This window comes from Prosopis cineraria, unplaced genomic scaffold, assembly GCF_029017545.1.
Source record: "Prosopis cineraria cultivar Desert tree isolate PC_DT_omini unplaced genomic scaffold, ASM2901754v1 PC26, whole genome shotgun sequence".
Taxonomy (NCBI): domain Eukaryota; kingdom Viridiplantae; phylum Streptophyta; class Magnoliopsida; order Fabales; family Fabaceae; genus Prosopis; species Prosopis cineraria.
This window is the reverse complement of record NW_026555357.1, coordinates 58,206-75,206: the sequence shown is the minus strand read 5'-3', so window position 1 is coordinate 75,206 and position 17,001 is coordinate 58,206. Positions and strand designations below refer to the sequence as shown.

The 17,001-nt window shown below is 32.1% G+C and overlaps 1 protein-coding gene across 7 annotated transcripts; it reads right to left on the bottom strand.

The window, feature by feature from the left end:
* Positions 1-3,885: 3,885 nt before the first annotated feature.
* Positions 3,886-15,676, bottom strand: LOC129294952 (uncharacterized). Of its 7 annotated transcripts, none has more exons than XM_054933424.1 (17): positions 15,389-15,676; positions 14,751-14,916; positions 14,229-14,662; positions 14,030-14,151; positions 13,010-13,152; positions 12,671-12,936; positions 12,016-12,077; positions 11,757-11,851; positions 9,281-9,383; positions 9,095-9,189; positions 8,942-9,004; positions 8,579-8,654; positions 8,388-8,496; positions 7,995-8,107; positions 7,813-7,871; positions 7,154-7,262; positions 3,886-4,277 (listed from the first exon to the last, which is right to left on the bottom strand). In XM_054933424.1, the coding sequence occupies exons 3-17, from the start codon at positions 14,608-14,610 to the stop codon at positions 4,143-4,145; spliced, it is 1,932 nt and encodes a 643-aa protein (XP_054789399.1). In that variant the 5' UTR covers positions 14,611-14,662; positions 14,751-14,916; positions 15,389-15,676; the 3' UTR covers positions 3,886-4,142. The 7 variants fall into 7 exon arrangements, with proteins under 7 accessions (XP_054789399.1, XP_054789400.1, XP_054789395.1 ...); XM_054933425.1 differs by having other exon boundaries at positions 14,229-14,656; XM_054933420.1 differs by having other exon boundaries at positions 14,229-14,634.
* Positions 15,677-17,001: the final 1,325 nt, after the last annotated feature.

Sequence of the window (17,001 nt, the reverse complement as noted above, 5' to 3'; positions counted from 1 at the left end):
GAAATAGCTTATAAAAAGTGAAGCTCAAATTTGAGTGACAAAACTCACATGGAACCTCTTTGCTCTCACATGTGAAATGGCAAGCAAAATGTCAAAGCTAATTCTTATGAACAAAACTCACATGGAAGTAGAAGCCTATCACATGTGAAATAACCATATCTAAATTTAGTCTATTCAATAAGACAAATCATGCGTGAATCTTATCCTTACTCACGCGTGAAACAGCAATCAGCAAGACACAAATAGTTTGGGCACATTTCATGTGTGGAAATGCAATGCACTCAAGCAAGAATATGTATGATCAAGAAATATGAGTATATGAATCACGAATCATACATTTGAACAAAGTGGACTCAACTTGAGATGATTTAAGAGTCAATATAACAATATGTAATTGTGTGACAAGTAACAAATCACGTGTGACTACCATCAGTCCTCACGTGTGAAATAGCCTTTGACACAATGTGATAAAGAATAGTTGCTAAAACTTGCATAGATAACATTGCCTCTCACGCATGATTTTGCATACAGAAACAAGGCTTAAAGCATCACATAGCAAAAATAACAAATCACGCGCGAATCACTTCCTAACTCTTGCGTGTTTCATCAGTCATTGTGCCCAACCTACAGATTCTCGTGAGTGACCAAGTAGAATCACGCGCAATTCTGCAGCTCACATAGAATTCATCAATAATGATTTTTAACATGCCAAAAATATATCACTTGCAAGCTTTAACATACTTAGATGAGTCTTAATGCATATATATGAGACACATGATGCATTCATTTTAATGATTATAAAAAGTGATTAAACTCTCAAAGTTTTTACATTGAATCTGAAAGAATTTAAATGACTCATCCTAAATTTCTTCATCTTCTCTTGATTTTTTATGCTTTTGAGGTTTTGTCTTTATCTATGATTCTTTATATCTACATACATAATAAATACCTTTTCTCTTGATTTTATAATTATCAAAACATATGATCTAACATTTATATGTTCTCTTTGAATTCTTTTCGTCGTCTTCTCATCATTCTTGTTTTGCAGTGAAGCAAAGAATCATTCCAAACTCTTCTACGAGGTCCAAAGATTCTAAACTTCTACATTTTTAAGATAAAAGTTAAAATAGCAGTGTGGGTGGGTGTGAAAAGTTGATTCTCGGTTTTCATAATTTCGTGATCATAATTTAAAATGTTATGGTTGGATCTTTATAGTACAATACAATTTTTAATTTATTCTTTGATATTATCTTTTTACTAATGTGTGTTTTTTGTCTCTAATTACCTATACTTATGTCATATTTTTTGTTATAAATCATCTACATTTAGAATGTTACAATAATTTAGCTCAACCCTATGAATCATGGGTAATTATATCCAAAAAGAATATTACAATAATTTAGAATATTGCAGCAATATTTAATTAATTTTGCCAATGAAATTCAACAGCTATTCTTTAATTCTTTTGAGCTTAAGGGGAATAGTGTACTAGGCCCAATTCAAGAAAACAAAGCCCAGTGTCAATTTCCTTTTTAACGTTTCCAAAGGCCGGATTTGTTGAACCAGGCCGAAGAACTTTAATTTATCTTGGGCTTCAAATTTCAAAATATAAAGCCCATGAAATTTGTTTGACTTTTGTTGGGCTTAACTCGGCAAAAAGAGCCCAACTTACAAATCTCTTTTGGGCTTTTTAATATTGAAAGGTTCAAAGTTCTGTTCTATAATTTCAACTTGGGCTTTCTCTATGACTTATACTTGCTTATTGTTTGATTTCTTTCCTTAACTTTTCTTCTAATAAGCTGGAAAGCTAGCTTAATATTGGGATTCTAATTTATACTATGACTAATTTTTATCCTAATTATTTATATAGCATATTTTAAACCTTTCTTCAAGTCATACTTGCCTTATCACATAACACTACATTGGGTTTAAATATACTATATGAGTGCATAAGAACTTATCTTTCTCTTTGTTTTGCTCCTTTTACTTCCTTTATTTTTTTCTTTCTATTAGTATTAGGCTAGTTAGTAATTCAACTCTTGAAGAAGAGTCTTAAGTGAACCTTCTATAATACTCTTTTTGGATCATAATATAAATCATAGTTAACTAATTTATAGTTTACGAATAATATTAGTTAAAATCTTAAATTTATAAAAATATACACATCTTTCTCTTATTAAATACTCTATATAAAAGTCTAGATAATAGTAATTCAAATTCCAATGTATAAGTTTTTCAAAAAAAGTAATAAATGAAATAGAAATATAGTTAAAAAAATAAATATAAAAGCTATCCAATGTTTTATATTTTGAACCAAGTAAAATTTTTAAAAGATATACTATATTATAGTCTGGAGGGAATAGTTCACTAAACTTATGTTACCTATCCTCTAAAATCATCCCAAGTCATAATTTCCTAAAGAACTACTAAAGCCTTGTAACTCAACAACTCTACTAAGTCTACAATGATCATGATATCATCTATAATCTTTTTTAATCTTGTTGGGATATTTTGCATTTCATGGAATATTATCCATTTCTGGGAGACTTTTGGACTTGAGGGCAAAAAATTGTAAACTAAAAGCACCTTTGCATAATATGGCGGTTATATTGTTCCTAAAACTGATCTTAGATTCCCTGATGCTTTTCTTGGCTTCTCATAAACTTTCATGTTTTGTTCTGAATCTCTAGAACACTCTCAAGAATCTCTTCTTTACCTAACAAAATACTCGCTATGTCCTTATATATAAAAAGTTTTTTAAAATTTTTTTATTTTTAAATATAAGAGATTATTGACATATTTTTTTAATAAATAGATCATTATACTTTATTAAATTAAAAAAATAAAAAGATAAGTATTTTCATTAATTTACTTTGAAAAAAGAAATTCATTTTTTATTTACAATAATTAAGGTCAAAATTAAAATGTTATTATATTTTTAATTAAATAATTAATTTTTATTAATTTATATGATTCAGTTAAAAATATTTTATATATAGAGATGGAGGAAGTACTCTAATGTTGTGCCAAAATTTTTAAAACTACACATTGACTCACAGCTCTAGACCTGGACACTTTTCATATTTTCCCAATTCAGTCTAGATTGATATTCACTTCAGAAACATTTTAGAATTAATTTTCGTGAATAGTAATTTTAGGGGCTTCATTAATGCGTCTGCATTCGGCGAGCAACCTAACCTTCTATTTCGGTCTAAATAAATATTTTCCATTTACTTAAATTAATTTTTAAATATTTTAATATTATATTTATTAATATAAAAAATATAAAAATTTTAATATTAAATATAAATTATTTAACGTACATTTAAATGATTAATTTATTAAATTTATAAATTTTTAATATTAAATTAAGTTATTTAAATAATATTTAAGAGTGTATTTAGTTAATCAAATTGTAAAATTATAATTTTTTTAATATTAAATTAAATTACTAGATTAAATGTAAGGACCATATTAATAATGAACAAATTTATTAAAATTTTTAAAATTTTTTATATTAATAAATATAATATTAAAAATATTTAAAAACTAATTGAATGATAAAAATTAATTTTAATTGAAACACAGGTCCAACATAAATACTCTAGTGATGAGCATTGCAATGCAAACGGCTTCAGTAACTCCACAGCGTTCGAACTTTTAACTATTTGCCCTTAAAGATTTCACAATTCATCTGGGAACTTAACTGACTTTCATATATAGAAATTTTACCGATCTTTTCTTTAACAATTTCACAAGCCGCGTGCCTGCACAGACGCACCCGCAGCCCGCACACACGAAAGAACGTTCTAAATATACTCCCATTAAATACAAGAGAATTTCAATCAACTTATACAGTTTAAAAAAATTAGTTAATCCTCATAATTATTTCTGAACTTGAAGTATTTAGATTAAAATCCAGAACTCCCATGAATACATGTGGATGCATATGCAGATCATGAAATAAGCGATGACTTAGTTATAGGCATACATTAGTTCATCAGACTGACGGATTTCTAGAAATGGTCAAAACCAAGATGTACAAACTGAATATTTAAAAAACAGACCCAACATATTAAAATAGATGAATTAAATACAACGTACTACTAAAGAAAGAATGAAAAAATCTTCCAGACGATGAACTATCGCAAAGATGTTACTCGGACAGAATTATCAGCCGATCCTGTCAAGAAAATGGGCAAGCTCGGATGCCAATCAACAGTCGTAACAGAGGCAGCATGAGCAAGTGTTCTCCACCCATTTTGACGACCTTGAACCTGAGACAGCACAGTGAGACACGAAAGAGTGAAATCATCATACCTAAAAATCTAGCACAGGGCAAGGAACGAAGAGGTAGTGGATATTTATCACTCCTCAACTTTTTTGATTGCTCACAACTCACAAGTGCCTTATTGGAGATAATTCTGTTCATGGTACAATCAAGCATTACATGTGACCATCTATTCTAGTGAGAATTCAACATTGGTTTATCACATTGTGAAAGACTAGTTTTTCCACTAGACCTAGCTAGGGCTGGAAGTGTGGACCAACAGGGGCCTTCTAGCCAATTTACTTCAGGCCAAACCAGGTTTAGACTTTTGATTAGGCTTATTTAGATAAATAGTTCAGGCCTATTTTTATAATGCCCAGCCTACAACCCTTAAAAGGCAAGCTATTCACATATATATTATTACATAATGATAAAAGAAATAAAATGGCTTTTCTTTTTTGTTTGAAACTGGTTTTTTCTTTAAAAGATTCATACCCTTCTGCCACCTTTAGAGAGAGTATTTTCTTTATTGATCCAAAAATATAGAACCATTCAAGGAACCATTTTAGAAAAGTATTCAAACAATCCCGATCAAACCAGAAAAACCAGGAATGTTCATAATTTTTGTAGTACAAAACATTGTACCATGCTTCTTTATAATCAAAATAATTATAAACTAGATCATGGTAATTTATTGGGAGAATCTTGGATGTATAAGGTGAATAACCCCCAGGTAGTTGGAGTTAATGCCTTACGAATTTTTATTTAGCTGTAACATCCTCCTTGCTTGCCTTGGCGATTAATCATGATGGAATTTTAATTCCCCAAGATTAATTCATAATATCTTAAGTCTTTTTTCATATTGATTGGAATATAATTCCAAATGCATGCCTTTTGATAAGGAGGAAATATTGCCTGTATGGTATGGGATATATTCTCTCTTTGAAATTCTGGCTCTATTACACATGCTGTCATCACATATTCTTTAGGAAAGCATGGGCTTGGTCCTGATTTAGAGGTTTCTATCGGGTCTTTGTTCGTTTGGATATTGACAACTTGTTGATATGTCTGTGGTGGCTCAAGAAATTGAGAAATATAATCCTCTATCCTCAAGGGTTGGTCTTTTGGCTTTTGAGGAGTAGATGACTGTAGTGGCTGCACGGCTTTTGCCTTTCCTTTGCCTTTTGAGGTTGTACTTTACTCATTTTTAAAAAAATTTCACTATAAAAATTCTTTTGTTAGGAAATCCATAAGAGAATTATTTGTTCCCTTTATAAACTATACGTTGAAATCAAAACAAGATAAAATTGCTTGCCATCTGATGAAAACATGCTTTGAAACTAAATTTTTAATGTCTTTCTGTAAAACATCTTTTGCTGCTTTACAATCCATCTTTGAAATTTAGAAATACACAAGACGATAGATAGATAAGATTTCTTTTTTAATAGTGGAATATTTTTGCTAAGCTTTTATCCATACTCCTAAGTGGAATCTGACTATTTCTTCCTTTTCTCCATCTAATTGTTTTTATTTAATTTAGAAACTTGGATATAATCAACTCCACCCCCTTTCTTCAACTGCTTCTGGTTCTTCTAGATCAAAACTTAAAAGCACTAGACGATTCTTTGCTTATGTTCTTTTTTATTATCTTTGGTATGCTGAATTTATAATATATAGGTTTGACCATTTGCTTTTTAATTAATATGTTCTTTTTCATTTCTAGTTTGTTGGTTATGTTTTCAATTAGATTCGACCATGCATGTATTAATTTCAATGTTGTTATATTGTAGTTGATAAGTCTTCTTGCTTATTATGTATTTTACTTGGTAAATCAGGTTGTACATATATAAGCTTTAATAATCCTAAAACTTATGAGACTTTTGAAGCTTATTATGTAAGCTTATTTAAAAGCCTACTTTTAAGAAGGCTTTTAAATAGACTTTTAGGCTAGAGCAAACTTTAGAAAGGCTCAAACCTAAGTCGTGAAAAAAGCATTATATAAGCTTCAAACTAAGTTCAAGCTTCTGACCTACCACACAAACTTAAGTCTATTTGGTCAAAACCTACCTCGATCCCATCTATTGCCACCAATAAACCCAACCCTCATTGGTTATCACTTCTTAATTGAGTCATTTAAAACACCACCCTAAACTTTGAAAACCAGAAAATATCCCCCCACAAACATCACTACTGAGAATTTAAACACCCTATTTTCACAAAGGATTAAAGAAAGATAGAGAAAGACCAAAAAAAAGAACACTTACGGAGGTTGTTGAATGAGACCTCTCAGTTAACAAATTTCCAAAAGCATGGTCGATAATAATGCATATAACTGACCCTATCTAATGGAATAAGGCTTATTGTTATTGTTGTTGTTTCACAAAGGCTCCACTTGATTCATTCGTGCATGACAAACTAGAAATTAAAGCTTGGTTTGGATAGAGAGAAAAGTGGGAATATAATAGGGAGGGGAAAAAATAGGAAGAAAAATTTCCAAAAATAGTACATTTTTTCACTATTTTTTGAGAGTTTTCCCTTGTAGCTTTCCTTCCTCCCTATTTTCCTCCCCATCCAAGCAAAGGGTAAGTGACATCTTCGTTAAAATTATATGGATGTTTTCTATCTTTCATAGTTTTGGCAAAAGGCTCAAATTAAAGGGATTGTTTGTTTAAAGAAAGGGAGTGTTTGCATTTTTCCCAGTAAGCGATCAAAAGTTCCCCGGCAAGTAACCATAAGCTTTCAATCCATCATCTGAAGACCAGTGATGCAAGTCAAACCAATATGACAACCAGCAAATTCTAATTCCTTTTCCAGAGAGTAAATGCATTATTATCAATGAACTTGACTTGGTATTGAAAAGGAGGCGAGGGTATAAATTTGAACCTCATATATTGGTGCTCTCACTGAACCTGACGTTACTAAGAGTCTCCTCCCACTACCATCCAAAGCCATCTCATGTCTGCAATATTTTAGATCTCCTGGGTATCGCAGCCTGCAAAAAATTAGTAAAAAATCATGTTAGTGGAAAACTCTTTTGAACATGTCCAAACGTAGGAGAAGGGAAATAGGGGACCCAAATTTATGACAACAAAATGCACTGTTGTTCCGCACAAATATCACATGTGGTACGACTTTTACTGCTGACTAGAAGTCAGATTAGCCTAATATTGTAGCCAGTGAAAGTAACCACCCATAATTAAATCAGCTCAGCCACCAGAAAAGAAAGATTGCTATTAGAAATCCTGCCTCATACAAGATAAGAATAACCAAATTTACAGCTTCCATTAAGGCAAAGGTTCCCTTGCACCAGAACACTCAATATATGAATGGTGGTGCAATCATCCTTCTTGCACGAGCACTGCTCTGAGAAGTATCAGCGTTCAGACATGCGTCTCGTTCATGTGCCTAAATTAGCTATATTTGGCACCTTGGCAAGTAGATGAATTGATCTATCCAATATTAATACAACTCCATGCCTTCTTTAAAATAAAGAAATAATAATGATTATAAGTCTATAAAAAATTATCAAAATGAAAACTTACCTATTACAGCTTCTTGACCACAGGATTTGTCCTTGATTTTGCAAACTCCATTCAAATATCTAAACCCAAAAAAAAAAAAAAAAATCCTGTCAATTAAATTGATAAGATCATTTAACATGTAGGAGTGATAAGCATCACACCATCATTATTTTCAGGCTAAAAGTTAAATTAATAATACTTGCCTTCCCGTCAGAGCCTAAGCTGAAAATGCTAGTCTCATCAGGTCCAAAAAGTATTGAACTGATAGAAGAATCATGCGCAGGCCAGCCAGTGATTTGTAGACCACACGACATGTCTTTAGCCAGTTTAAGGACATGAATGTTAAACCAAACAAACTCTTCTAGAACAAATTTTTGCATCATTTGACATCACTAAACAACCCCACCCCCCCAAAAAAAAAAAAATCCCTCTGCAAGTATGGAACCTCCAAAAAGCATATCAAATCCAACAGATTAGCACTTACAAGGAAAGATATATTATCCCAAGTACGAGAAACGTAACAGATTTCACTTTATAGGTGAATCACAAATTACATTAATGCCAGAAAGTAATAAAAATAAATAAATTAAGGATACCAAACATGTGAATCATTCCATCAATGGCAGAAGCTGCTAAAATCTTCCCATTGTGATTAAAGCATAGAGAAGTAATTGCTGGTGGATCTTCTCCGAGGGGAAGAACTGTCTTCATGAATTAAAAAAATATATATGACCTAAACAACACAACTTAAAATATAAATATGAAGAACATAAAAAGGAGCTCATACCATGGCTTTCCATGTCTTCATGTTCCACACAGTCAGTGAAGCAAAGCCAAGATTATCCAAGTTGTTAGAACCCACACTAAAAAGGCAAGACCAACGCATGATTAATCGTTAAAATGTGAAATATCTTTCACCAACAAAATGTTAAATATTAGAAACATGAAAAACAGGAAGGTTAAACATTGAAGTTTTTTAACAGGCACAATTCCATGGGCAAGGTGAAACACCACGGCCTGCAAATATAAATAAAATAACATACACAACATCATAGGGAAACACACAAGTGTAAAAACAGAGAATTCAACAACCACATTCAGTCAGTTTAAAAATTCAAAGGATCTAAAGATTCAAAAATTAAATCAGTACCTTCCAGATGCTGCTGCAGACACAAAAATTGGTTCTACAGGGCTGCATTTCACATCTAATACACTGCAACCACATATAATACTTTAATGGCTTTAAAAAACAAAACAAAAGGAAAAAAGAGACTGCAAAGTACATTATTGGGTGAGGAAACACCTAGGAAATGTTTCAGTTGTGTTAAGGTCACAAACAACTCTCTTTGCATCCACATTCCAAGCCTTAACGCACCCATCTGATGTGCCTATCAGAAGCTTTTAAAAAAAAAAATTGAGTGAATTGATCTTATGATACAAGCTATACTATGAAATAACATGTGATGCCATGCGAAACCAATTCACGTACCAAGCGATCTGACTTACACTCCCAGTCAAGAGACAAGATTTCTGTGCCACAGTAAATGGTTGCATTTCTAGACACTGGAGTTGATGAGTCATATGTCCATATCCTTTATAAATAATACAGCAGAGCAAGATAAGTTTTCATGAGAAAGTGGATTGCACTTATATTAGGAAAAGCTGTAGACCAATCTCTGGGATACTTGGTGAGAGACAAACGAAACACAGAAAAAGAAGTGATGTTTGACAAACATGCGATAAAATCAACTGAGCATTTCTCAGCTTCAACTTTCATTCATAGCAACATAGGATACATATAGAGAGATATATCTAGGGTTTGTTACAATCAAACAGAATCTGGAATTTAAATTATAGATATAAGATCACATCAAATCTGATTCTAATCTCCCACATTAAATAAAGGATAAATATAGAAAATATTAACTAATAAAAACAGATTAAATGAAACCCATATTAAATGGGCCTTGGGCCATCAGCACCCTCTACCAACATTCGGTGGTCCTGAAAACAAATTATGTATGCAAGCAAATCAAGCATTTTTTTTTCTTACAAGATATCAAGACTAGGAGAGCTGTGGGTGAAGCTCGTTCTAAAACTTTTGAAGAATTTTATAAGAGCCTTGAGACGAAGGAAGGAGAACGAAACATTTATAAGATTGCCAAGAGTAGAGAAAGAAAATCAAGGGATCTAGAACAGGTAAGGTGTATTAAGGATGAAGAGGGAAGAATTTTAGCTACAGATGATGAAATTAAAAATAGATGGGAGACTTGCTTTTCCAAACTTTTCAATGATGGAGAAGGTTCATCTAGTAACTTGGAGGATTTAGTAACTGGTGAAGGAGAACAAAATTTGTCTTCTATCGAATAATACGTGATAAGGAGGTAAAGGAAGCTCTTAAGAAAATGGCAAATGGTAAAGCCAACGGACCTGATTGTATATCTATCGAAGCGTGGAAATGTTTAGGTGAAGAAAGGGTGAGATGGTTAATTAAGTTATTTAATGTGATCTTACGGTCCAAGAAAATGTCTGATAAGTGGAGGAGAAGTACATTAATTCCTATTTATAAAAATAAAAGAGATATTCAGAATTGTACTAACTATAGAGGGATTAAACTCATGAGCCACACAATGAAATTGTGGGAGAAAGTAATTGAGCACAGGTTGAGATTGGAGACAAGTATTTCTGAGAATCAGTTTGGTTTTATGCCAGGTAGATCAACTATAGAGACGATTTATCTACTAAGAGGATTAATGGAAAAGTATCGTTGTAAAGATAAAGATCTACACATGGTTTTTATTGATTTGGAAAAAGCTTATGACCGTATACCAAAAGAAGTGCTTTGGAAAGCGTTGGAAAAAAAAGGAGTACGGATTGCTTATATTAAAGCCATACAAGATATGTATGAGGGGGTAAAAACTGGTATAAGAACGCCTAGTGGTCAAACAAAAGATTTTCCTATAAAAATTGGACTACATCAGGGATCATCTCTGAATCCTTATCTGTTCAACTTGATCTTAAATGTTTTAACGGAACATATTCAAGGGAAAATTCCCAAATGTATGCTCTTCGCAGATGATATAGTTCTTATAGCAGAAACAAGAGAAGAGGTTAATTGCAAACTTGAGTTATGGAGGAGGACATTGGAATCAAAAGGTTTCCGTCTGAGTAGGAGTAAGACGGAATATTTATATTGTAAATTTGGTAAGAGACTATTCGACAATAATTTGGAAGTGAAATTGAGAGATCAAATTATCCCTCAAGTGGAAAAGTTTAGATATTTGGGAGCCATTATTCAAAATAATGGCGAAATCAGTGGAGATATTTCACATAGGATTCAAGCTGGGTGGTTTAATTAAAGAAAAGCTAAAGGAGTTATTTGCGACTATAAGGTGCCTAATAAACTTAAAGGAAAGTTTTATTGCACTGCTATCAGACGGCAATGTTATATAGTAGTGAATGTTGGGCCGTAACAGGACAGCAAGAACATAAAGTTGGAGTAGCAGAGATGAGAATGTTATGATGGATGTGCGGACATACACGTAAAGATAAAATTCGAAATGAGCACGTACGCGAAAAGTGAGGGTAGCACCTATTGAGGAAAAAAATGGTAGAAAATCAGTTGAGATGGTTTGAGCATGTACAAAGAGGACCAAGAGAGGCACCAGTGAGAAGAGTGGAATATATAACTTTGAGTCCGATTAAGAGAGGTAGAGGAAGGCCTAAGAGAACACTCTTGAAAGTTGTTGAACGCGGTCTCTTAATTAATAATATTCTTAAAAGCTTGATAAATGATAGAGCACAATGGCGTCTTGCAATCCATGTAGCCGACCCCACCTAGTGAGATAAAGGCTTGTTGTTGTTGTTTGTTTAAGATATCAAGACTAGCATTTAACCAACACCATTTATTTTTTCCCATCATAATCCTAAGATGAATATATCTTAAATGCCTTGCAAGAAAATACCTGACAGTTCCATCCAGGGATGCACTGGCAATATTGTTCCCAGATGCAGAAAAGCGGCATCGGCTTATGGGACTTGTGTGCCCCAAGAATGTTTCCTAGAAGCCACAGTAAATTAATAGTTACAGACTCCAATAAAATTATGTATGATCAGGAAATATAGATGGTAAGAAGATGACTCAGTAAGAAGGAGAAGCAAAGCCACAGTAAAATAAGAATACAAAACTTCAGACTTGAGATATGAATCCAACCCCAAATTTACCTGGTGCTCTACTTTGACTTCTGGAAAATCTTCTTCCACATAACTGTCTTCACCGTTCTCTGCTACAAGATTAACCATATGACAAATAATTTATCAGATTTTTCTTTGATTCCTATCTCAACCAATACATAATTTATGCAGGAACAATTAGGTGGGATTTCAAGTGTAGATAAAGTTTATCAAGACTGGGTGTTGGGTGCATATGGTACAGAGGCCTACATATATTTTTAATATCAAATCCACAAAAGAAGGAAATAATTAATTGCTTCCTTACATCAACTATTAGAAACTTTTGTTTATGTATGCATATAAATATAACTGTACAACAAGTCTTATCCCACTAGATGGAGTTGGCTACATATAAATATAACTATAAACATATATATTCATTTCAGTATGAATTTTGAAGCTGGCTTAATTTGATATTCAGCAACAACTTCTCTGAATTTACAGAGATCCAATACTATCCATACTTGACTTCATACTCCAATGCCACTTATTCTTAAAAATGACATCCCTTGCCTTCTGGATTTTAGACATATCCATACATCCAGGAAATTATGACAGCAGTCATCAACTTGTATAAAAGATTATGACAAAACAACAACTTCATGGAAGTTCATGACAAAGCGGTGGTCTTAGAGCATCTGTCTACCTATTTGGGCACTGTCATCAACTATTTGACTGGTATCACCTGTTTTGCCATTTTCCAAAAGGTCACCCAATTGCGAAGTTGAAACATCATAATTGGAGCTGATACATTCTGAATCATTTTTACTAGGCCCAGCAACAACAGATTCCTGGCTAAATTCTGTTTCACCTATTTGTGGATTAATTGTCGTGCAAACTTCTGGAGTATCTTTTAATGTGTAAATACCTTCTTCACGCAAGATACTTGATGAATCATTACTTCCTTCCATACTGCAACCAAAGTTCAAACAGGACTAAATTTAATTACATTTAGAGTTCCAAGAATTGAATAAAAAATCCTTACCTCCTAAGCTGACTTAATTGTGCCTCTTTCTCCTCAAGTAAAGCCTGGAGTTGGGACAACTTAAGATTCAGTTGTCTGATCTCTCTTTTGAGAATGTTGGTAGTATTTGTATCTGAACTAATCCTCAGTAAAGCAGGTAGACGTGATTTTGTTAAGAATATTTTCAGAAACTAAGAAGTATTGTTCAAATAAATTAATTTTGAGTAAATTATTACTTTTGTCCCTGATAGATGACTAACTTCTAAGTTGGATCATCCAAAGCATATTTCTCTCAGTTTAATCCCTTGGTAGTTTTACTCCAATCATTTTCATACCATTGAAGGATCAAAATGAGAAAATGATTCTCATGACACAGGTTGGCAGATGAAAATAATCAGGGAAACATAATTGTAGGACTAACTTGAGAGGTTAATACTTTGGACAAAAATAAAAAGAACACTACCTATTGGCTATTAGAGGCAAATGAAACCGCTTATGCATTTCTTCTCTTCTCTTGTGACATTTTTTCTGTTTGTTTGCAACATTATAATGGACATCCACTAAGTGCAAGCCCATAGTCACACTATTCAAAATCAAGGTTACAAAAAGATAAAAGTATTCAATATGAATTCTTAAGTTTGACAATGCATTAACACTACGATCAATGTCCGAGCCAAGTATCTAGCAGAACAAAAGAACACCTCTGGGTGTGCACTTTTTTTCCCAAGGGAATTGATTTTATTTTTTCCCTACAATCAAAGTAACCTTCTAGTCCTGGGAAGTCTCAGAACCAAATCTTAGGGCCTTAGAATCAAAACTAGACATGCATCATGCCCAATAAGAGTTTGATTGACCACAGCCACCTTGACCATAAGTTTTATGGATTCCGGATTGATAGACAGAACTGAAAATTTTGTTTTACTTTTGAATGTATTTTTGTAGCTGAAACATAAAGAGACCGGAAATAAAAGAACAAAATATCAAATTTAGAGAAGGGGAAAAAAGAAAAGGGACAGATAAAAATATTTTCCAAAGGATATGACTGCCATTGAAGATCTCACAAAAGAAGTTTCTTACAGCAAGATGCATGGCCTCAAACCATTCCTTGGAGAAATAAATGTGAAACTCTGGATCCAAGTGGGGATTCTTGATATATGGAATTGCTGCATTACAGCCACTCAGCATCATAAGTTCATACTGATAGTTCATTAGAGTACAACAGAAGTATAAGAAAACGCACCAAACCATGGAATCCAATCGTGTGACCTTTCCAGCAATTCATTGCCTCTCACTGCAAAAAAATCTACCACTCTGTCTCTTCTTCCCATTTGCAATGCATGGACTATGTAATACCGTAAAATTGAAGCCTCCAATTTAGATAAGGTAGCAATTAGCACTGCTTCAGACGATGATGAGAGATACTGTTTGAAGAAACTGAGCAGACCAACTAACTTTTCGGCTTGAAATTTAGGAATATATACAGAGAAGATTAGGTCCAAGATCTTATCTACTTCAAAACCTTTACCAATATCAGTCTGCAATTCGCTTTCATAAGTTTGAAGTGTATTTGTAAATCCTCTGAAAATGAGGAACTCTCTGACAAGCTCCTCAGCATACTGCATGTTCTCCACCCTGTCCTTCCAGGCCTACAATGATGAATAATAACACCTGAATCTTCAAGAATTTCACAAGCCAAATAAAATTTCTCAGCAATCGAAAAAACAAACTAATCAATGCATTTACCAGTCCAAGAAATACTTACGTAAGAATCCATAGGCGGGCCTATATCACACTCAGTGGGGGCATCTTCCCCCACTGAAATCTTCAAATTATGAATAGTTGATACATTATCCTTCAAATTTTTGTTCCAAATACTTTGACAAAGAGACCTTAGTGAGCCAATTGATTCAGGCAACCCCTCCAAGCAACTGAAGAATGACAATTTAAACTCAAGCTTCTAAATTGTTAGATACAAATAGAGCTAACTCTGCCGTTTACAATACCTTGGGAATTTTCTTAAATCGATGATAATATAAAGAGATTAACAAATAGAATGCCAATACACGACAAATCCAACATTGCACAACAAACAATCCAAATCATATATGTCGCTAGTAATCAAATGAAGAGGGCAGACGTATAATAGCCGATTAAACACCATTCAGCAAAAACTGGTAATAAAACTTAAAAAAAAAAAAAGTAAACTCAATCTTTATTCAAAAGCGTCAATATTCAAACGATTACAAGACCAGATTCAAAGCCAAATTAAAATGAAAAATTTAAAACAAAGTAAGAAACAGTGCAACGATGCCCGACACAGGGTTGACAACAACGCAGGAACAGACGAGGGGAATAAATTCAAACATAGATTCAAAGCCAGAGTGAATAAATGAATCTCACCAGATTTTGGCAGTAGAAAAAACCCTAGGGTTCGAACCTTCTTCAATACTTGACCGAGAACAACGACACAGGGCTGACACGTCGTCCGACGGCGAGCTCGACCAAGTGTGTAATGCTTTTTCTGTGGACGAAGAAAAATGGACTCCTTCTCCTTAACAGCTACCAGCTCCCAGCTCCCAGCTACCAGACAAGTGGGAAGGGGAGATTCGGCCTGTTTTGGTACAATGGAAGTCTTTTTCGATGAAATTCGGAATTGGAATAGAAAATGGAACCGGAACCAGATCAGAATTGAAATAAAACTACGTTGCAGACTGTTTGGTATGGTATTGAATCTCCCTTCCTTTGTCGGCTTGGCCATGCAATTACTTTCTTAATTTTTTTTTATATATTAAAATTGCCTTCGCAAATTAATTTTTAAAAATTTAAATTTAAGTTATAATTTATGTTTTAACTTTTTTAAAAGTTAAATTTAAATTTTAAAATTTAATTTTTTAAAAAATTTTATGATATTATGTTAATATTTTTTATCTACAATGTTAAAAAATTGGCTATTCCTTTCATTAAAAAATATAATCATTACTTTTTAAAAGTTGAATGTTAAAAAATATAAAATATTTTTATTGAATAGATTACTTTATTTTTTTAGAATATTTAATTAGAGTAAATATAAAAATATAAGATTAGTTGAAAAATAATTAACTAATTTATTAAAGAGTGAGATTTAGTTAAAAGAATTACTTTTATTTTGATACATTTACAAGGATGGAAATTCACCCCAACTAATTGCTCAAAAATTTATATCACTTCCCTCAATTTTAATTGATTCTAAAATAGTTTATAAAAAATAAAATGTTAATCATATTTTTAGCATATACGAGTATATTCTAAAATAACTTGTGTGAAAAAAAAAACAATTGTTATTTCTATTTTTAATTTTAATATGTAATGAATAAAAAATTTTAAAGTTAAAAAAATATATTCCCTTGATTCTTATTATAGGACACTTTCAATCATTTTATGTATTTTAAGAAAAATTAATTTTTTTAATATCATAAAAAGTGAGAAGTACTTTTATTTTTATTCTTAACTTTAAATAACAATACAATTATATTAAATATCTTCATGCCAATCAATAAAGGGTAAAATTGAAAAAAAAATAAATTAATTATTATAAAGTGTCTTATCTTTTGAACTAAAAATTATTTTTAAAATGTATTTTATAAATAGGACCAGATGAAGTATCTCTTAACATTTTCATTTGCATGGGTCTAATATATAGATTAAAATAAATTATTGTAAATATCTGAGTATAACTGAATAACAAATTCTAAAATAACAATTGTTTATACTTTTTTCAAACAGCCTTTTTATTTATATATCGTAATAAATAATAAAAACTTCTCATATTGTACTTGGAATAAAAATATAGTTAATAGCATTCACTAAAGAAATTTAAAAATATAGTTATTTTCACTATGTTAAAATAATGTGCAATATATTAATATTTATTTAATATTAATTTGTATTAAAAAAATCCCATGTAGCATGAGTGTATTGCTGCTAGTTTAAATTAAATTTGGGAGAATTATATTTAAGGAGACCTGAGAAAAAAT